This window comes from Leuresthes tenuis, unplaced genomic scaffold, assembly GCF_036924035.1.
Source record: "Leuresthes tenuis unplaced genomic scaffold, fLeuTen1.0.hap1 SCAF_5, whole genome shotgun sequence".
Taxonomy (NCBI): Eukaryota; Metazoa; Chordata; class Actinopteri; order Atheriniformes; family Atherinopsidae; genus Leuresthes; species Leuresthes tenuis.
Genome location: NW_027325359.1, coordinates 13,829,656 through 13,852,892, shown reverse-complemented (window position 1 = coordinate 13,852,892; position 23,237 = coordinate 13,829,656). Strand labels below are relative to the sequence as shown.

General features: G+C 42.1%; 1 protein-coding gene across 15 annotated transcripts; it reads right to left on the bottom strand.

Moving 5' to 3' along the window:
• LOC140307347 (neuronal cell adhesion molecule-like) lies at positions 1-22,825 on the bottom strand. 15 transcript variants are annotated; one of them, XM_072386178.1, is made up of 29 exons: positions 22,652-22,825; positions 21,281-21,386; positions 20,518-20,711; positions 20,007-20,129; positions 19,523-19,693; positions 18,851-18,907; positions 17,617-17,728; positions 17,335-17,519; positions 17,031-17,165; positions 16,453-16,596; positions 16,236-16,347; positions 15,988-16,154; positions 14,571-14,718; positions 14,342-14,466; positions 14,027-14,056; positions 13,156-13,257; positions 11,574-11,771; positions 11,198-11,268; positions 10,725-10,950; positions 10,483-10,598; positions 10,168-10,372; positions 9,936-10,058; positions 9,355-9,531; positions 8,138-8,197; positions 7,769-7,888; positions 6,124-6,285; positions 5,298-5,429; positions 4,881-4,959; positions 1-2,162 (listed from the first exon to the last, which is right to left on the bottom strand). In XM_072386178.1, exons 1-29 carry the CDS (start codon positions 22,734-22,736, stop codon positions 1,916-1,918), a joined length of 3,912 nt encoding a protein of 1,303 aa, XP_072242279.1. In that variant the 5' UTR covers positions 22,737-22,825; the 3' UTR covers positions 1-1,915. The 15 variants fall into 15 exon arrangements, with proteins under 15 accessions (XP_072242279.1, XP_072242280.1, XP_072242287.1 ...); XM_072386179.1 differs by lacking the exon at positions 22,652-22,825 and adding an exon at positions 21,910-22,508; XM_072386186.1 differs by lacking the exon at positions 6,124-6,285.
• Between the last annotated feature and the right edge of the window lie 412 nt (positions 22,826-23,237).

Here is a 23,237-nt window from a genome sequence, read left to right as displayed (position 1 = left end):
TTTTTAATGGGATATCACTGTCACAGAGTGAATCTTTAATGGCTACATTACAGGCACTTAACATGCACAGATTGAATAATAGCATCCTTATGAATCAGAGAGACCACGTTATCCACTCAGGGCATCGCTCTACTCAGAAGAAGTGAAGAGTCCGAAACCTTAAAGCAGGTAATTATTTATTCATCCATTATATTTCTCGAAGCTTGAATTTCATACTTGCACGAACAGGGATGGAAAATTTAAATAATAGATTTAACAAAAAAAAAAAACCTGTGTCTGTTAGTAGAAATCTGTTTCTTAAATACAAAAACACAAAACTGTCAGGAAAGAGCGTCCGTTTGGAACCAAGTCGAACCAAAACAAATCAGGATCCTAATATCAACGAATGAAACCAAAGTTGTGTAAATCTGAGAAATCATCAGAATTTATATGCAGTCCAGTTAGTTATAGTACAATGTACAATCTGCACAGCAAAAAAAAACAACAACAAAAAGAAGTCTAAATATAGATATTTTCATATACTTTCTACAAGTAGTCTATATTTAATGAACAAGTTAAGCCATGTCATGCGCAATATTGCCACCCATAGGCTGCCGTATCAGCTGCTCGTCCCTGTACAGTCAAGTTATTTACAAATTCAACAAATATTCTACATGTCCTTAAAAAAATTTTAAAAAAAGAAAGAAAAAAACTTGATGCAAGTTAAGAGAAAAGAAACCTCGATTCCATCCAAAGGCCCTCAAGTGGAGTTAGTACATATGAACAACTTCTGCCTGTCGGGGACTGAATAATGTACGGCACACACAATCACAGGTCTCCATTCATTAACACACTGCAGAAATAAGATCATGTACTCAACAAACTGGCTGCAAACTGACATCAGAAGTAGTTCCAACAATAATTTGACCTGGTCCCACTCTGGGCGGGTCTAATTCCTGGAGGTCAATCAAAGCTTGCCCTGTGTGTGAAGGCGTTGGGGGGTGTGGGAGTATCAGTTAGTCCTCCATCCAAAGAGTCCTCCAGCTCATCTTCTCCATCCTTGGATGCGACTTTTGCGGTCTTTTTCCTCTCTCTTCTCCAGTTTTTACGAGCTCTAGAGAAAGCCGCCTCGTGTTTGAGGGAAAGGCACTACCTGCCGAGGGAGCCCTGCAGGGACTGAGGCAAGCTACCGCATCCTCGGCGTTCCTTTCGGGGCCCTCAGATCGAACTCAATAAATGGAGGTCACGTGCATTGAAATTTTATGAGACCATGTGACGTGCCATGCAGCATCCCAGGTGTGGTCTTACAGTGGTGACAGATAGGGATGAATTCAGAGCAGCAACTGCTACGCGTGCACTGAGCACGATCGGCCTTGTGGACTGTGAATACCTCAGGGTTACATGGATGTCATGTATTTGTTATATGAATGTATAATATCATTAAAGTTCCCTGTACAACCTTCTGTGTTGGATATATCTGTGGATTGATAGGCATCACTACAGATGCTGAATACTCTGACATCACAGCAGATAATATATTAACCAAGTAACATAAACAAATATAGTCCAGAAAAAGCACTGCACTGTTCGTGTAAGACTCCTGGCAAAGGATGCAACATTTGTTAATATCAAAGTGTTAAAAATATACGAAGTGGCTTCGTATCACTTATTTCATGTACTGTTAAAAGCAAAGTTACGGTCGAACTCCTCCATATATCCCACAAAGTCCACTGACAGCTATGGTTTTCCAAACTTCTCCTTAAGTGATAACATAACTCTCTTTCCTCAGGCTCTTTATGTGTGTTATTTGTCGTGTATGGATCAGGCAGGGATGTGCGATCGTGAAGCCATGCAGCGGTGGGAGGGCCATTTAAAAGAGGTGTTCGGATTGAGGGGATGCAGGCAGTCTGTCCAACACCTCGCTTAGGACCGATCGCTACACAAAAGAGTTCAAGGAGTTCATGGCGTTTGTAGGGGATGGGGCCTCTGAGTTCTCGGGGCCCTCAGCAGTGTCCCTGCTGATACTCTTTCCACTATACTCTCCGATAAAGGAGCCGTCCTCGTTGAACTGTCCGTCTCCGCCTTCCCCGTAGTCAACTAAACTGTCGTCACTGTCGTCTCTCTTAACTGTCCCGTTAGATGGCGTGCGGCTTCCTTTTAACGGTTTATGGTCCTCATTGTCACTGGAGGAAAAAATAACATGCAGGTGTTACAGGTGAGATGGAGTGGCAGATGCAACAAGAAGATTAGTGATCACTTTTTTTAGATGGAGCATCACACCGCCAATTGGCACTTTGACCACGACCTATCGAGTCTGGTAGATGCTGGCAAAGAATTCATTTTATTTGAATTTGGCTTGCTCCATGTCTAAAAAATGGAAGCTATGAATGATTTGTTTGGTTTCCGTCAGGCAGCAGGGGAATAAAGCTCAAGCAGTCGCACTCATTTCAGATTCCCCCTGAAACCAAATATATGATGGTGGAAAATGTGTGCCTTGACAAAAGCATTTCCCCCCCCCGAAGACTGTGATGAAGAAACAGAAAATCTAATGCAATGAGGTGAATCAAGGTGTCAGCCAAACATCCCCCCCCCAAAGCAAGCATGATCATAATCACAACTCTGCAAAGTGCATGAGAAGTCTGCAAAGAAAGCTTTCTTTGGATATTAGATAATTGAAATCATACCACAAACATGAGTTAAACATCAATGAGACGCAATCACAAAGCCATCATAATGCTGATATCTCCTTAAATTCCCATAAAAAAAACGTAGTAAGCAATGTGCAAAAGCATTTAAGGAGGAAGAGTAGCAAAGTGGAGCTACGGATTAGTGAATAGAGTGATTTTAAGAAGCACTGAACATGATGAAGGCTTTATGAGCAAACATTAAACCGATGTCAGCGAGCGTTTTTTCCACCAAAGTGACCTGAACATCCACCGCCCCCGAGGCCCCCATCGACCTTACCTTCCTCAGACCCACACCCCTGCGAATAGATTAGGACATCCAGCCGAGATCTCACACAAACATCATTTCTAGACACTGTTGCACGCACTCGAGGTGATCTTCTGTCGGCAGATTAATGAGGTGCTCGTAACCGCACTCAAAATATCCTCTTTTTCAGTCAAACAAGAGCAGATCATTCGGGTTAAGTTATGCCTTTATTGACATATTGTAAGGTTCCCAGCTGAGTGAAATGAAACAGCATGGATAGAAAGAATTCCCTCACATAGGCACTATGATATTTGTACACTTTGCCTTGTGATTTCTCTGCTGCTGCTTTTTGAGTCGGTGTCCATCAGAGTCTTCCCATCTAAATACCGTGGAATGGTGGGATTTGACTTTAGCTTTTTGTTGTCGTTATGAAAAAGACCAAAACCAAAAGAAATACTGATGCCACTAACGAGTATTTGTGCGCAGAAGCTTAATTCTACTTACCTAACTGAACCAAACACCTGGAAAGCACATTCTCACCATGTGAAACTTCTGGATTATTCCAGATGAATATGTTTGTCATCGAGTTGAGTTTTGAAAGCATGAGAGTGCTCAGCTACAACTAGAAGATGCTGAGGCTTCACAAAGTGACTTGCTTTTAAAGGTTGATTCCGTGTAAAAATGAAGTTGAAGCAGACGGACATAAGTGAAGTTGGGCGGCACAGGGAGACGGGCTACAATATTCATTGGTTTTGATCTTTTTGTGGAATCTGTAGTCAAAAAAAATATGTCGAATATCAGGAGCTTTATCCTTTTAGAATGATCACAAGCAAAGAAATGCTCCCGCCCTTTTACAAACAGCATTAACCAGCACTTGTACACTCATGATTAGTTCCCTCAAACATGCTTTTAATTTCATATTAGATCCATATGCATTTATATACTGTATACCTATATAAAAACAATACTTCCATTCAACACATTATTGCATTAGAGCAAAATATCATACAATATATCAGATTTTATATCCATGCATAGAACATGTTTAAAATATACATATATCGATATATATATATGTATATATATATATATATATATTTATAGATATGTATTTATCACGGCATAAAATTCATAGAACATATTTATGTCTACTTAATACAAAAAGGAATAGAAAATATAAAAGCAAGACCATCGTATAAACCGACTTATAAAAAGAAAAAAAGAAAAAACAATATTCAAGAATGCTAAATGTACAGATTTAAAGTGCTTAGTTTTTCTTGATTCTGCGTACAATTGGCAAAGCAGCCCAGAAAGAAGGTACTAGCAAGCATAGCTGGGAACAACTGTAAGCAGCTGTTTCAGAGATGTTTCAATCACGTAGCAATCCACCAGGCAAAGTGTTAATACTGTATATACCGTACGCACAATGTTTATGAATAGCTTATTAGTTGGAGTGGGATTCAATGCTTGGGATTGGTTTAGAATGTGCCGCAAATGAATGTAGCTTCTTTTTTTTTTTTCTTTTTTTTTTTGTTCTCTTTACTTTTACATAACAGTCATACCCTAAACGTTTAAAACACCGAAAACACCAAATCCCTTAAACCTGAAGAATCCTGCTCCTCAAATGACATCACGATGTCATGTCGAGCACACAACAGTCCAACAGAAGTAGCATCCAATACGTCTCGTAAACCAGGAGATTTTTTTTTTTTTTTTTTTTGAAAAAAGAAAGAAAGAAAACTTTGTGCTTGAGGGAGGCAGAAGTTCGGACCTGTTGGCACTTCCTCTTGCAGTTGGGACTGTTATTGGTGGTTTTGGGTTATTTACTAGTCAGCTGTAAGGGTTGAGAAGAGGCAGGGAGCTCCAGCCCAGCCAGAGAGAGAAGATCTGGGCCAGAAGCGGGTACAGGGCAAGGGTTGATGGGTAAAATGGGCTCTGGGAGCTCCAGAAGCCAGAGCGCTTTCTCTCACCTGTATTCCCCAAAAGTACAGTCATCTTCTTTCATGGGCTGGAACTCTGGGTCCGTGTGCGCGTCCTCCTTCTCTTTGACTGGAGAGGTTCAGAAAACAAGAAGACAAGCTCGCTCAATAAGAAGAGTGAAGACCACTAAGATTTTCTTGTGCTGTGCTCTTCTTCGAATAAACATAAGTAGCAAGGATGAGAAAAATGTGTCGTAACAATTTGAAGAAATGTTCTAAAATGGGAAACGTTAAAGTGAGAATGTTGTTCTTTGAGAAGGAAACAGAAGAATGTCGTTGCAACACACAGTTACCGCAGTAAAAATTAGCTTCACAGCTTTGACTGATTACCACAATTTGAGAGCAAAAAGCTGCCCAAAAAAGTGTATCTCAGAGTGCTTTTGTGCATGTGGGTGTGACACTGCTCACCAGGATATTTTCCTCCTTTATTCCTTTGAATGAAGCAGATGATGAGAAGGATCAGGATGAGCAGAGCAATGGCGCACATGAGGCCAATGAACCATCCCTGAGTGGCGATGTCCACCTGTCGGCTCGCAACAGCTGGCCAGAGGAGGAGAGAAAGACTCAACATTTACGACCCCATTCTCTTCCCATTTCTTCCCCGGTGACACGGGGACATTAACCACAATCACGCGCGGAGCAGGTGACACATTGTTTTGGCAGATACGATATCTATCAGTTCAAAGGATCAGTTCATTAGTGGCTTGTAATCACCAATGTTACTGAAGAGGACAACTGTCATGTTAGATGAGAAATCTCTTGGATTATATTAGCAATGACTTGAAATACATCAGCAGTGGTCCACAATCAGAGCATTCAAGCGCACACACACACACACACACACACACAGTGACAGATAAACACACAGACGATCACAGTTACACACAAACACACAAGTTTACAGGGGGTGGCATTAAGCTGGGTGTTACAACTCTACACACAAACACTGAACTACTATATTAGAATTTCTGATTTTCTGATTCACAAATCTACAGAACGAGAATGACATTACTTATAAAGAATTTAAACCACAAAGTCATGCACGCTGCTATCTATCTGATGCATCTACATGCCTGACATAACAGAGAAAGACAGCAACGCGTCTGTTAAGCCCATGCTTGAGTATGTGCAACAACACAACAGCACAGACTGCTACACACTCTACACAAGTCACAGTGTGAGGCCCTGCTCAGCCAGGCCAGGGTGGAGGCCCCTAAACCCCAAGCTGCCTCACCTGGGACTGTGACCAATAGCTCCTCGGAGCGGTGGGGCGGCTGGTCGTGGTGACCCTTGGCCACCACACGCACCCTATAGGAGAGGCCGACCTTTAAGCCTTTCAGCTTAACGTTCTGAGAGCCATTCACAAGCTCCCTCTTCCAGTCCTCTTCACTTTCACCTGCAGGAGGGGACGTTCATGAAGAGAAGTATGTTTGAGGGAGCGAACACAGTTTCAAATGGGCCATGGAGTAAATGACATCATGGAAGCTATTTTGCTGACAATAACATCTACTGGTATGGCATTACACTGTGGGCTATTGTTAATATTCATGGAGTTCTCGGAATCCATTAAGTCTATGAATGAATTACTGTGGTGGCCCTCAAAGCTCAATGCACTGTAAGTTTAAAAAAAAAACGGCACGCAAATCAAGAAAACCATTTGTCCATGTCGAAAGTTTTTGGCAGCATTTAAGTAAGACTGGAAATGAATACAAATAACACTAGAACTGTCTCGCAATAGAACACAGAAAATCGATGCATTTCAGCTCATCTTTAACTTTCAACTTTCTTGTTTCCATGTAGACTTTGTTCCACTTTCTTTTTTGGAAACTGGGGTTGTAATATGTCCCTACGGTATCCAAATGCATCGCCATTAAATGCAGAATAGACCTCCGGGATGTTTTGGTGGCCTCTGTTTTGTGTTAGCTGAGGCATTCCCCCTCAAGAAAATTACATTAAAACTAACAAGCCAGATCCCATGAAACTTGGGGTAGAGCTGGAGCATAGCAAAAATTAAACGTTTGGTGCAAAACTATCGCAAAGCTTGTAAGTACCTGGAGGACTGCACTCTCCATGTGCCAACTGTCTTTATGAAACCTGAGGGAAATTGTAAAAATGACAGGAGATCGATATTTTGCTCCATCTTTATCTCTTAGAACTGATTATACCCAAATTCCTTCTAAATGAACTAGCATTGTAACTGTGAACATGTAGCATACTGATGTCAGTAGCTACATCAAAGGTAAGCGGTGTAGAAGTTTAAAAGAAAAAAAGCCCATTCGCCTCATTTTCTAAATGTCAGTGATGATTTCTCCGTCATTTGCTTTCCTTCTGTTTATTTACATCTGTGCTGTCAGGGCCACCACACACACACACACACACCACAAGTGGTAATGAGCTAAATCTAAAAAGTGTTGTGACTGATGATCACAGGATTATGTTTTTGATGCCAACATTTTCTTAATTAGTGGGATCTATTTTCATGATATCCCCTAACTGAATGCATTAAGCAGTAGGTGTGAGAGAGTCATACTACGGTGCTTTTCATCCTCGTTGCAGGTGCAGAAAAGACAATAGATAGCAATTCGCACTAACTCGGCTGGCATAAATGGAAGGCTTGAGCTGCATTTGGTGCTGTTTGTCTGCTTTAAGTTCCATCAGCGTTCAGATTGAAAACGGGCCCAGCTCTAGTGAAAATCAACACTGAGTAATTAGAAATCAAATCTCAGGAAGCCTCGTTTATCACATCTGGGACTGCGCTGGCAGGACCCAGCATCAACATGACTGCCAATATTTCAATTCACCTGCACAAGCCAATAACGAAGTAGGAGTCTCTTGCCACCTATGCACTGAACTGAGAGAAGTAGAGGTGTGTTGCTTACTGTTGTCTACTATGTATTCTACATATATGTTTTTCTCTGGGCCCCAGTATTCCCAACTGATCACGGCCCCATCTTCTCCAACCGAGGAACTAATGTTTGCGAAAGGACTTGCGGACCCGGCTGCGCACACAAGAGAAAAGACAACCATCAAGATTTCTCTGTTGGTCAAAAGACCATCCAGTAACTAGTAATCACATTGCTTTACTTGAGTCACATACCCGCTGTATGCGCTTACTGTCGAATCAGTGAATCTCAACCAATAATAGCAAATATTGAGACGCTATACCGATAAAAAAAACAACACACAAAGAAAGCTCAAAATATACTATTCAGACATGCAGTTTACTAAGATCACAGCGGAGTCTGTACCCTTGTGGGTTGGACGATGTGGAGGAGACCGTGCAATGGGATGAGAGGTTTGCAGGTTCCCTGTAAACAACATCAAGAGGGGTAAAGACAGCACCACACAGAAAGCAAACACACACACACACACACACGCAGGCAGGCGAGACCCAGACATTTTCCACAAGGAGAGACACAACAGACACTGAGTCATTATACACAGAACACACTGTTCATTAGCATGCCAAGCAAAACCCTCGCCATGCAGCAGGAAAGCTTTGCCAGCAGCCACCATGGAAGAGGTAGGAGGGGGGGGGGGGTCAGAGTTGCCAGTGAAGTAAAAAGGGGAACTTGCTCAAAGATAAGAACGGCATGCTTTTATAGCTTTTGTTGTATCTGCAAAAACATGCGTCTTTCTACATACACCACATCTACGTCAACCTGTGACATCACAGCTTGACAATGACACAAACCCGTTAACAGGTAATGGGTTTAACAAGTAACTAAAGATTAAAGGAGGTAAAACAAATGTACATATTTATCATGCGGTGTATGACAGTAAAAATGATAGAAAACCCTTTGAAGTGGTCAAAAACAAAAACAGCAGCCTGAACAAAAACAGCAGGGCTGCAACAAGTTGCCATGCCCACATCTAGTTTAAATACTTTTTTCATAATTCGTAAAAAAAAATGTCACAAAATAGTAGAAAAGAAATATCTGCCGGTGGTGTTCCCTGGAATATGTCGTACAATTGACCAGTAAATAATGAGAGCAACACATTTTAACTTGTATCAAGTTGGAAGCAAACGAATAATTTGGCAAGTTTAAAATCAGAACCTGGAAGCACACATCACAGAGAAATGTGTAACACATCACAGTTAAAACATACTGAGAAACTCCTGTACACAAGACTTTCTTTAGCAAACATTTTGGCCTTAATTTGGGTGCTTTCAAAGGCATTAAATTAACATAAAAAAGGGACCTAGAATCCAGGGGCAGATTTACTATTGCTTTGCACCTGTTGTGAACTCTTTTGGTGTTAAGTATTGATATTTACTATTCACTAAAGTTCAGTGAATAATGTTGGATCATTTTCTTATTCATGATGTAAACTAATGTGAGCCAAATGTATGCCTCATTTTGGATGCTTTCCCCAGAACTATATAGAAATGATTGCTATTAATCATCTGAAATATTCATCCAAATGGTTATCTTATTCTACTTGTCAGCATTTGATGACTTACCTTCATCCACAATGGTGACAACTTCCTGAGAAATGGCTGGGCCCGGTCCAGTGATTGTTTTGGCATTCAAATAAAACTTGTAGCGTGTGCTGTACTTGAGGTTGGGCAAAGTGACTGAGGTCTCATTGGCAGCCAGGGCCAGCTCCTCCTCTGTGCCCAGTTCATTGGAGTTATTAACTACAGGGGTGAGGGATGGATGATGGATGGGAGAGGAACGTGGGAAGTAGCGAAGTAAGTTGAATTGAAATATGAGGAGGAAGGGGAGGGGGGTTGGAGATGGAGTGTCAGTGATGACAAAGATGGAAATGGAAGGATTCAGATAACAGAGGTGTAGGGTTCAGAAATAGAGGATAGGAGTGACCAAAGTTGATTTGTTAAGTTGTGTTGTCGTAATTAAAATAAAATGACATTAGGCTACTTTAGTCCTTTCTTTTTATATTTCTAATAACATGAACAGAATGACCGTATCAGACATGAATAAGAGTGACATACAATACTACATGAAGGAGGGTGACATTTACCTGGCAGATATAACACCTCACTTGTTGTCTTGCATCAATAAAAAAAATAAAAGGACTTACCTGTATGATATTTGAGGGTGTAGCCAGTGATGTGTCCGTTGTGTTCACGAGGGGGACTCCACTCGAGGGTTAGAGAATTCAGGTTTGGGTTAGTAACAATCAGGGAGGTTGGAAGCCCCGGCACTGCAGGAAAAATAAGTAAGAGTTCATCAAAAAATATATGTAACATATATATATCTGTAAAGCCTTTTCTGCCCTCAGAGCCTAGACACAAATGAGATGATTTTCTTACCTCCTTCAGGTGTCTTAAACTGCTGCTCTGGGCTCTGGGGGCCCTCTCCTTTGCCGTTAAACACCTTCACATAAAATGAGTAGAGACTGAAGGGATGCAGACCGGGCAGCATGCCATGGCTGTGGTTCCCGCTGAAGGTAAGGATGTGTTTCCCCATGTGATCAGGGTGGTGTTTGTGGAGGCTGTGCTCTCTCCAGTAATATACCTGCAAAATGCAAAAAGCACCCATGCATGCTGGACTTGTGTGTGGTATATACATGTCGGTCAGTGGGACAGAAGCACATTTAACACTGGATGTGATCTATTAAACTGTACCTTGTATCCTTTGAGATGTCCTCGGATCAAATGATGGGGCACGGGATCCCAGTGTACCTCTGCCTGGGTGCTGCTGAGCACTACAGCATGCACATTTTCAGGAGCTGCTACTGGAACTGTACAGTTTACAAAGCGGACAACACAACGTGATGAGTAACTGGGACTGGTTGCACAGTCCAATTACCATGGGCCTGTGAACGTGGTCATTCTGTAAGAGTCTAAAGGAAGTCGGAGAAACTCACAGTCCTCTCCGGAATAGCCGAGGGAAACCGCCGGCTCAGGTCCGTCTCCATAGTCGTTTATAGCCTGAACCTTTAGCTCATATGGAACGAATGTGGGAGTTCCAGATACAATAAATTTGGAATTATTGGCCACATTCACTTGTGTCCACTCGCTGCCCAGTCTCTGTTGTCTCCACATCACTTTATAGCGAAGCCCTGGCCCATTAGACTGGAGGCCAGACAGCGGCTACACAGGAGAAAGTTTTAAATGGGACTTATTTTCCACCATAACATTTATTGCAGAATTAGTGCCAAACGTTATCCATTGTTTAAGTGCACAGACTATGAAGAGGAATTCAATTAGGAAAGATTCATAGAAGTCTCATAAGACAACACATGGATTTGTTTATTTTTCTTGTATGTATCATGGCACCCCCTGGACAACAGTAAATACATTAGGGTTTAAATGAGAAAGGATAACACTACTTTATTACCTTCCAGGAGATTACAAGATTGTTATGTTCTGTTCCATATCCCTGTACACCTGTTGGGCTCTCATCTGGAGCTGGAAAAAAATCAATATCAAAGACAAATCAACAACTTTTCCAACTGAGAAGCAACCCCATGGCTCACATGAACAATTTGATGACATTCTGAAATGAGGCCTCAAGCAACCGCTCACAACATAATCTCACATTAGTGTGTTTAGTTACCAAATAGCTTTGAATTCCAAATTAGAATCAGTACACTCTTATTTTAACGCACATATAATGATTACATCATTCATGCCATAAAAATACAATGATGCAAAGTCGATACAAGACCGATTAACACTGAACTGCACATAATGCATTCACCAATCGTGTGTACCTGCAGGATCAGTCTTGTATGTTCCAGAGGGGCTGCTGGGGCTGCTGAAGCCCACAGCATTGAGGGCCAAAACTCTGAAGGTGTAGTGAACGTAGGGTGACAGTTTGAGGTGAGCCGTTGTCTTGGTCCCAGGAACTTCTGTAAGATTATGCCAGTGTCCTCGATGGTGTAGCGAGTCTTGATACTGGATCAGAAATTCTGTATTCAAAAAGCAAGACAGTCATTTTATAGGGTCTGACAGTGTATTTGTGCAACGGGATTGACGCCCTCAGGCCACTCTGACTCCAAAAGCTAAAAATGCCACCTCTGAGGGCAGAGTAAGGCTTGGAAAAAAATTGTTTTGAGTGTTTGCAGCACGCTGAGCAAACTAATGGTCGGTGAAGAAGTTCCATATGCCTCACCGAAGTTTCTGTGCACACTGCTTTCTGGAAATTTGGTTTGGAGACTTGACGACTGGAGTGTTGAGTGGTTTTTTTTGCCACTAACTTTAAAGAAAAAAAAAAGTTGTCATCTTGCATAAATGAAGTGACGCCTGTGGACTAACTCAGGCAGTCAGCTCCAGCTGCACCGCTGCCACATGCACCACCCGCTTCACACTCCACATGCCATAAATCAAATGTGCCCTTCCAATCTGGGCAATTTATCTGAGCTTCAAAATTCCCATCTTGCCTCCTTTCATATCTATGCTGCAACTGCTTCTGGCAACCGCTTCACTCTGAAACCTGCCTGCCTTTTCTTTTCAGCCTTCCACCACCTGTAGGCTCCAGTCACAGATATTCATTCATCTCTCCAGTATCATATTGAGAAATGATGGACGGATGGGATCAGAGCCAAGACACCAAACACCAAATGTATTCTGCTTAAAACATTTCTAAACATGAGTCACTGAACTGACTTGAGAGTGCTCATTATTTAGAAGAGCTGGCTAAGGGCCAATGATATGTAAATAATAATAATAATAATAATAATAATGAGGGAAGACTCTTGTTCTTTTAAGTCTTGAGAACTCTTTGTTTTGGTTGTTGTTGTTCTCATCTTTTCTTTAATATCATTACATATGAGGGAGAAACCCATATACTAAAACCACGAGGGAATCAATAATCAAGTTACAGCTTCTTCCGCAGGAATTCTGTTATATTTTCTAAAGTTAAAGAATTTAGGGGATGTAAAAATGCATGTTGAATAAGGCAAGACATGCCAGTTTTTATCATTATTTTAAAAGCAATCTGTGACATTCATAAGAACTGACATTGATATCTTTGTGGACCAGTTTCTATCAGATCAAACAGAAGACCTGTGACCTGTTTTAAAGGTTGAAAAAAAAAAAAACAACCGTCTGCTTTAATACCACTAATGACACTTTTTGAGCTGCGAATTCACCAAAACAGCTGATAAACTCCCAGCTTGCTCTAATGTTCAGGATTTCTTCATTATAAAGATTCATCTTCTACCAATAAAAACACCATAAATTAAAGAAACCTCTCGCTGAATGTCAATGTAAAGCAAAGAGGTTACGAAAGGCATAAAACACAAAGTAAGCCAAGCCCAACACACACACACACACACACACACACACACGTACTCTGAATAAGACTGTTATGTTCATCCCCAGGGGTCCAAGTGAGCTGAACGCTCCTCTTTTTCTGGTCTGTCAGCTCCAGGTCAGTCGGGGGCTCGGGTCGCTCTGGGAGAAAAACAGCAAAAGGCAGCAGCATCAACGCCTCTGCCAGGAAACATTCACACTCTCACTTCACTCTAAAGTTACTGAATACGAAGAGTTCATGCTGTGACAAGATGACGCTAGAACAAATAAAGATATTTAGGTCAGGTTTCAGTGATGCCAGAATCTTAAAAAAAAAAAAAAAGCCAAATTTGGGACTGGAACTTCTTTCAGCGACATGTTCCAGCTGTTGATTTTCTTTTTTGGCTGACACATGATACACATGCAGACACTGCATCGTGCAAATTAAATGACTGTTTCTCAACCTGAACCTTCAAGAAGTGCTCCGTCTCAGACTCACGAGACAGACCAACGGGATGCACGTGTTTTAGGATATGATGATGATGTGAAACTCATGCTTGGAATAAATGGGCAGGTTTTTAAATATTCCAAGCGGTTAAAAGGGGAAATATCGACTTTGAAATGATCTCTGACAGAAACTGTCTCTCTCCTTTGCCTTAATGTTTGTTTCATGCTCTCAACACGATAAAAGAAAAGCACAGACCTTATGTTAAAGACAATGATAAAAAAAAAAAAAAGGCTTTACATACAGCACACATCAATGCTGGTACGTCAAAACAAACAGGAAAAACAGCACAGTGCTTTGTGAATGTCCAATACAAAAAGGGTCTTTTTGGCGCCAACATGCTGCATTTTACCAAAACATCCAACAAACAACACAAGCCCATGCTGGCAGAGCAGATCTGGGTGCTCATGTGTGCTGCAGGTTTACCGTAGACCACAGCTGGGGTTGGCGTGGCCTCTGCCAGGGAGCAGGACAGGAGTGAAATAGGGAGTTTAGTGGTCAGTCAGCCATAAGAAAACAGAGATTATCTGTCTGGCTCAGAAGACATTGATCAAATATTCATGCTGCTGACACGATCGCTGACTGACTCTGCCCTGACAATCACGTAAACTGTCAGCCAACTCACCTTGAAGAGCTAACAGGCAATCTGTTGTGTAAATATATTTACTTTTCCAGGAGAACCGAAGATGAAAGTTTGTTTGATTAGTCAGTAAAACCAAGCTCCTCCGAAGCTTAACATACCGACAACAGTGAGCTCTGCGCTGGCTGAATCCTGGTCCAGAGTGGTGTTCATGATGCACGTGTACACCCCCGCATCGCCCTCTGTTACGTCATTGATGGTGAGGCTGTCGGAGTCTACGATTAATCTGTACAAAAGAAAGCTGAGAGTGAATAGGATTACGTGTAATCTTTGCAACCAGGGAGCCATTCTGAGGACAGAGATGACGCCAAACAGAAGAACAGCCGTAACCTCTCATCATCAGGCAGTTCTCCGTCATCTTTGAGCCAGGTCATAGTGGGAAAGAGCGTCGTGTCATGTTTCACTTTGCACTCAAACACCACAGACCTGCCCCTCTGGACCACTTTGTACTCCGGCTGCTTCAGGATTCGAGTGGGCTCTGAGGGAGGAGGGGCAGAAGGATGTTAGGGACTGTGAAGACTTGGCATGGTAAAGAAATAAAAACAATGAGCCACATCCATATTCTACATGCATAAGTTGGTACATGGCTGGACTTGGTGCCTATTTGGTGACCAGTTTTAGGAATAATGCAAGCGATGAAGTGACTTAAAGTCATGTGAAAAAGAAAGAAAATCTTCTTTCATTCCCAGATTTTAAGTATCAGGACATAATAAAAAAAAATGCACCTGATGTGATCCTGATAAAAGAGGTTTTCTCATTTAGCTGGTCTGGAGTATTCCGGTTTATGTTAACACAATGCCAAGAATGATCTTAGAGTTGCAACTGTTGCTGCCCATCAATCTGGGAACAGTTACGAGGCCATTTCCAAACTATTTGGAGTCCATCATTCTATAGTGTGAAACATCATTCACAGGTGGAAAACAGTCGAGACAGCTGCCAATCTCCCCAGCAGAGTACATCCCGGCAAGTTCACCCCGAGGTCAGACTGTGCAATGCTCAGACAAACTGAACAAAAACCCAAGAGCTACATCTCATACTCTACAGGCCTCAGTTAGCATGTTCATGACAGTACAGTTAAACAAATATGGCTTGTTTGGAAGGGTTGCAGGAGAAAGCCTCTTCTCTCTAAAAAGAACATGGCAGCACAGACAATGAGCCTGAGCAAAGCAGCAAATCTATTACAGAATGTCTGCAAAAGAAAATGATCGAGGCATTGCAATGGTCCAGTCAAAGTCCAGAGCTCAACCTGACTGAAATGCTGTGACGGGACTATAAGGAAGCCCATGGATAAACGAATGCCTGCAAACCTCAATGAAGTGAAGCAACACTGTACAGAAAAGTGGGCCAAAATTCCTTCAGAACAGTGTGAGAGACGGATAACATCATACAGAAAACAATTAAATCAAGTTAATGCTACTAAAGGTGGTTTTTACATGCGACTGAATCAGGGGATGTTCTTAGTTTTTCCACACACTGCTTCTGTATTTTGGCTTCCTTTTTTTTTGTTAAACTAATAGTGACACAGTGTAATTTGGCATATGCTGTTGTTCACCCGAGGCTGTATGTACCTAACTTTAAGACCTAGTAAGGAATAGATTTTTTTTTTATTGCATCCTGATTCGTACAACCTTAAAATCGAAAGAGGGTGTACTTTCTTTTTACATGCCTGAACCCTTCAAACTTGTTTTAATCCCCAGAGAATAAGGCCAACAGATTAAAAGAACATTTAGAACAGAAACACTCTCACCTTTGACCTCCAGGGAGACGTGGTTCTCATAAATACCAAGGATGTTTCTGGCCACGCAGGTGTACTTCCCGCTGTTTTGGGCTTGAGCTACATCAATCTCTAAAGTGCCGTTGTCGTGCAGAATGTAGGGGTCTCCATCCAGTGTGCTGGAGCGGCTGTCCTTAAACCTATGGCACCGAGTTGACCGCTTTGAGCTTTCAGAGAAACTTAACGCAACACCTTCCCCAGTTAAAGGCTCATTAACTCACCATGTAATTTTCGGGATGGGTGATCCAAAGGAAGAGCAGTCCATCAGGGCCCGGTGATTTTTGATGACCTGGTAGACTTTGTTGGCTGGTGTCAGCACTCTGGGCGGCTCCGCTGCAGTGAGGCAGTAGCAGTTAATTCCATGTTATTATCCACAGCAAATCGGTTGTAATAGAAAACAGCCTTCAAATACAAATGGATTTTGCATTAAGAACTTACAGAGGACATTGACAAAAGCGTTGGACAGGAGGTAACCGTAGTCGTTGGAGATATTACACTGGTACACGGCACTGGACCCAATCTGTACATCGGTAAAGATGACAGTGTCGTCTTCCACCTTTCTGCTCACGTCTTTTGGTGAATCTGTCAAATTTTAAAAAGAGGTTACAAATTTTTGTTGTTTGGTGAACTGTGAAACATACTTCAGAGACAACTGCAGCGACAAATCATATAACTGATGCAATACAGTCTTTGTAGGATAAACTTAATGCATGTGAAAAACAAATGCAAGACATTTAACCTTTTATTTTGGCTGAAACCTAGAAGAAATAAGTGAGCATTTTTGGAAATATTATTTTCAGGTAAAACTAGCCAGTGGCTATCTACAGAAAAGACTGTAGATGGGGGTAAACAGATAGCCTCTCTCAGTCTACCTGAAGGAGCAGCATTTCTAGTTAAGAAGTTAAAAAGTTATACTTGAAAGCGTAATATGTACAAAAAGCAAAGTGCGGGAGACATGTTGAAAATCTCATTTCAAAGCTACATGATTTTCAGTCAGAGGAGTAAGCTGCGCTCACCCTGTATGGGGATGCCATTCATAAACCATCTGATGGAGGGTTTAGGTGTCCCACTGGCCCTGCAGGTCAGAACTCCATTCTCTCCTGGAGCCAGAACAAGGTTCCTGGGAGCACCAGTGATCCAATAAGGCGCAGCTGTAAGGAGAAAAGAGCACAGCAGCAGGCTGGATAATTAATTACCGGACACTCTGCCCTGCTGGCTTCTGTGCATAAATCAATTATGAGAAAGAGGAAGAAGGCAAATGAAGATACAGAAAGAAGAACTGCTGCCTGATGGAAAACTCGGGTTTCATCACTGACGCACCTTTGACTGAGACACGGATGGTGTGGTGCACAACGCCAAGCCGGTTCTTGGCCATGCAGCTGTATTCTCCTGCATCGGACTCTGACACGTTAGCAATATGCAGGGTCTTGTTGTAATGCAGGAAGGATGTGCGCCTGGCTGGGAAATCACCGCCCACTTTGGTCCAGTAGATGTGAGGAGTGGGACTGGATTCAACAAGAGAGAGAAGGGTGAGGGGGGGACCCAGCTGGTCTCTATTGGAGGCATTCAAATGTTCGGTAAAAAGAGGATTCTCTGACTTACAGTCCTTCAGCAATACACTCCATCTCCAGTACACGACCTCTCAACACCGTCTTGGAACTGGAGAGGCCAGTTGGGATGAGGAAGGTTGGCTTCCTCTCATCCACTGGGGCCTCTGCGGACAACACACATACACTGAGTCAAAAAGCAGATAAAGCACCATCTTCTCTGCAGAAGGGCCCTCGTGCTCACCAACCTCCTTCTACTCTACTCAGTGATGAAATGAAACCAGGGTTGGTTTTCATTTTTCATTGCTTACAAATGTGAACGTCTTCTGGTTTGATGTAAACTGACTGCCATGTTGCGTTTTAATATGTTGCTTTAATATGGGCGTTTATTGCCATTGAACAGCCATCTTAATAATAACTAAGAGTCACAAAGAACTGCTTTCTGCTAACTGCTTTTGGTATTTGAAAAGGCATTAAAATGATCTTCTACAGCAATGATGTAAGAGCCAGAGCAAACTTTTATGATTATTGTGGTGATTTTCAGAAGATAAGATCTTTGAAGGTTTAAAATGATTCAGTGTGAGAGGCTCTTTGTATAACGAGAGTAAAAGAAGACATCTAAAGCAATGAGAAGGGAAATAAAATGAGAATTAATAAGGATAGAGAGATTAAGAAGTTGGTGCTTAAACTAGGCAGGGAAGCATGGAGAGATTATCAGTATTCTAGAAATTGAGACTGCAGCTGCAAGTTTGATGAAAATAATTCTTTAACACGTTTACACTTTAATGAGTTTCATTAGAATCAAATTCATTGTTATTCATCCACAACATTACATTTTAATCTGTTTGAATTAGTACCGAGCCATTTAAATTTATACTTAATTCATCTGTAGTCATTTTAAAGCTCTGGTTTGATATGCAAGATGTTGTATGTCACACAATCAGATCTTTTCTCAAATTAAATTAGCATGCAGTGCTAATTTAAGCAGTTCATAAGAGGAAGTCACGAGTGAAGAGAAGTGTTTTGATTGGACAGAGCAGGAGTGACTGAAGGGCAGGGAATTCACTTGGATTGTGAGGATTGAGGGACAGTGTTAAAGGGTAAGCCACAGATCTCAGTTCTATGTTAGGGTTGACCACTAGAGGGTGCCAGATCTCTCCCCAGAATAAACGAGTGAATTTGTAAAAAAGCCCCAGGGGATGTCGGGTTGAAGGGTTGGTGTTAGTGGGTGAAAGCTAGAGGTTGAAGCTCTAGACTGGGGTTAAACACTAGGGGGTGCCACAACTCACCACTAAATAAATCAGTGTCATTGTAAAAATCTGCCATTGTGTCATTGATTGCATCCACTGTAACACAACAGAAAAATCACACACACCAAAAGTTGAAATCATTATAACAATAATAAAAAATAAATAAATCTAAAAAAAAAAAGCACATGCTTTGACAACTTAAAATGGATGTTCAAAATGAGCAACAGACAAAAAAAACTTCAAAATGACAACAAAGTTGCAGATGAGGAGCGATCGGCATCAGAATGTGTTATAAACAGACTGCCGTCATGCCGGCCGTAAATGCGCGCGATGAGAGCCGTCTTTGTTGCTGCTGGAGAATGTGTTTACAGAACGTCACACAGAAGTGACGGAGAATGCCTGCTTGGCAGATGATGTGCAGAGAACCATGAGAGCTCTGACAATATGTCTTTTCAGTGGGACGACGGCTGCCGGCGTCTCTGAGGATGGGATCTGAGATAGGAAACACTGTTTGCCTCCCACACAGTCATGTTAGGACATATTGTACAACTGCAAATGAGCCGACTCTCACACACACACAAACACACACACACACACAAACGCTGAGGCTCTTTCATTTGCCCCTTTCATGCAAAAGCTCATTACAGCCAGAGTAGATTTCACCGCCTTCGTCTTGGTATCACAGAAAAGGTGAGAGTGGGTGAGACTTACGGTTGAGGACTTTCACAGAGATAGGTTGCTTCTGCTGGATGGTTTGTGTGTGTGGGAAGCGGGCGTAGCAGATGTAGTCGTTCCTGGAGTCCTCTCGGCGTACATTAGAGAAGTACAGGTCACCGTTAAGAGACTGGGACACCCTCTCGCTCTGAGGCAGCTTTTGAAAGTCTGAAATGTACGGCGTTTTAAGTACACTTACATTACAATTATGTGAAATATACAAAGCAGTGTTTAAAGGGAAGTTGTGGTTGGCAGAGGCATTATGCTTATATTTCCTAAAAAAAAACAAACATGTAATGAACGCAATGTGCAACAGCAGAAAAGTAAAGTAAAAGCTCGAAAGCCTGGCTCAGAAAATGACATGAAGTCGATATGATTTGTGGTAAATGAGCTAAGAATATGCTGCTAAATTTAACTTCAACATTTACAGACAACAGAAACAATGTCATCACAAGGAATCACAGGAGACTGAATGGCTTACAGTTGTCCATCCAGAATATGACGGGAGGAGGTAGGCCGGCGGGGGGTCGACACGGCAGCACCAAGGAAACGCCCTCCTGAACCACGCTCGGCCTGATTCTTTCCTTCGACCACAAGGGGGATCCTGGATTGGTTGGACACGGACACGCACGTCAGAGGATGAGGAAGGTCATAATTTGAGCTAAAGGACTGGCTGCTAATGGGCTGTCGCTGACATGACGAGAGAGTTGATGAGGCAGGATGCCTAACTGAATTACAATATGCTTGAGGAACAGATACAGCAGGAGAATGGATTCTATCCACTACCGTGTCCTGCAAAATAAAACATGCATTTTCCTTCATGCAACCTTTACCTTCCAGGAGCATTCTTAAGATGGCAAGTGAGACTTAATTGACAGAGAAAGAAAAGAAAGGAGGTGATTTTCAAATGATATCAAAATTTTGTGCTGCTTTAGTGAGATGAAATGAAAAGGGAAATGGCTCAATGAAACAACACACCAGGCCGCACTTACGCGACTGTCGTATGAATATATTGTTGGAAACAGCCGTCCCGTGCTTGTTCCTCGCTGTGCACTGATACACTCCCTCATAATGCTCGGCCCTCTCCCTGCTGATATCCACCACCAGGGTCCCAGAGTGGGGCCTCATGTTCACATTGGGGTCCGTGTCGATGTCGTAATGCGTCCCGTTTCTAGTCCAGGAGAAACTGAGGACAAAGTAGACAAGCGTCAGAGCGACGTGACTGAAATGAACGGACGACAACTCGTGCAGAGGCGGTCTTATATCTCACTGTGAGCGAAAAGAAAATCAAATAAAAAAAGGGTAGAACTGAAATTTTGAAGAATTAGTCCTGACAGGGAGAAAAAAAACATCCTTTACCATATGACACTGGTTAGTAGATTATGGTTGAGACAGATTCAAATCTAGTTTAAAAGGCTAAGAAATGTATTATGCCACCACAGCTCCTTGCAACTGCAAATGTAAAAATGTTTTTTTTTTGTGAGTGCCAGCCAATCAATTAGGTGTTGCACTCATTTAAATCATTCAAAAGCTTTGGCAACAATCGGCCTCTGGCAAAGGCGGCAAGCCTAAAAAATAAAAACCATTTTATTCATTTCTTTGACTGTATGCAAAAAAAAAAAGAAGAAGAAAAAAGCCCTGCTGTCGGCAGAAACCCATCACTTATTTTGGACAGGTTGAGGATGGAATCGAGGTGGAATTTCTTTTTCCTAACCTAACATCATGAATAAGAAACCACAGATGACTTATTCCTACCTGGGATGTGGCTTCCCCTTGGCTTCACAGTGTATTATAATATTCTCTCGCGGGTCGATGATGTAATCCTTGGGGGACTGGTGAGTTATTGTCGGCGGCTGCGGCACTATGAGGGATCAGAAAGAGGGTGATATCAAATCTACGTAACCCGCTGCTGTAATGACCACACAAGCTGTCACTAACACACACACATGGAGACTGACCACACCAGACAGCGTTTGCTGACATGCAAAGTAAAAAAAAAGAAAGAAAAAAGCTTTCACGTTGCAGGCAAAAGAAAAAGAAAAAGAAAACAAAGTCATGCAGAACACTTTGGTGCATTGCTTACACAATGCTTAATGCATTCCTGTCAGAGAGAAAACTATGGCACAACAAATCATAACACAACTCGTGCTTTTTGCAATATTGCTCGATGGAAACGATTCCACAGCTGCAGAAACACACAGAACGAACAACGGCAAACGGCAAAAAAAAAAAAAGTCAACGCATGCAAAGTGCCAAATCCACTCCAAATAAAGACTTTCAAACAAAAAAACTAAATAAATGTGAATAATAACAAAAAAAAAAACCAGCTCGATAAAACATAACGCACACAAAAAAAAGTCCATTCATATTCATGTGAGACTTACATCCTTCACGAACTTTTTTATTTTTAATTTTCCCCCAAAGAATCAGCGAACAAAGGAAACAACGTGACAGTAGAGAGAACCACATGTTAGTGATGACAAATAACTTCCTGAATTTATGCTGCAGGGTCGCTTCACCACTGAGGAAATGCCAGCCTCCAGTGGTCAATATTTCAGACCAAATAATGAGTATAAAAATAAAAAATCAGGCAGAGAATAAATGTTTGTGAGCGCCATAAACTCAAAGGGGAATAAGTCTGTGTCTTCATTTGGGATAAATGTTAGAAAGCTGAAGTTTTTAAGACAAAAAACCCAAACAACATCACTATCAATGTATCTGCCCTGGAACTTTCTCTGCATTCTGTATAAAAATGGCAACAAAAACATTATGCTAGATGTCCTCACATGTAAACACCACTTATTTTTCAGCTGAGCAGAGAGCTGCTACAGTGGCTGTCATCTAATAAAAAAAAACCTGTGTCAGCACAATATGGTGGGCTTAGAGGGGGATAATCATAAGAAGGGTTATATCCAACTCTAATGAAAATACAGTTCTAAAAATGTCCATTGCTGCTAACAGTAGACCTAAAAAATGACAGTCCAAAGCCGAAACACATTTCCAATAGTTTTTACTGTTGTGCATTACTAATCAGTTATCAAACTGGCTGACTAACAGAACTAATGCTTGAAGTAACATCCTCCTGTATTCCGTCGTGCTGTGTGGATCTGTGAGCTGCTGCCTTACGGTCTAGTGGGACCTCCAGCGCAGTGGCGAGGTGTCCGAGGAGCAGCACAAGCAGCGCTGCCTCCATCCTCCTCCTCTCCATCATCAGCGTGTGACACAAAGGTCTGACCCTGAGTACAGCAATGTCCCGCCTCTCTGACGCTCAGTCGCACCGTCTGAAGACACGTGCCCAGCCGCAGCTGCGGGGAGGGACAGAAACGAAGGGGAAAAAGAAAACGGCACAACGTCAGAGATAGAAGGTGATGCGCGGCACATCCAGTCACTGCAGCTGTAAATTATAACACAGTTAGTTCTGTTCTATGTTCATGGGAAGGTCAGAAGGGGAGTGAACGAGACACATATGTATACTACAGCTACGGCCACAGATCAATGTTAGATGCCACGCACTGCATTTCGCTGGGAGCTCTCTTGTCAATCGAGTGCATTCCGATAGGGATTGACAAGGCCCACATGGGCTCATTTTGCTCCACTCATCACCGTTGTAGTCCAGATGCCATTAGGCTTTGCTGCCATGCCGATTTCATCAGGCAGCTGATGACATGCCAAGGCCAAGACAGGCTACATCCCATTCCATTTTACTCTCCGT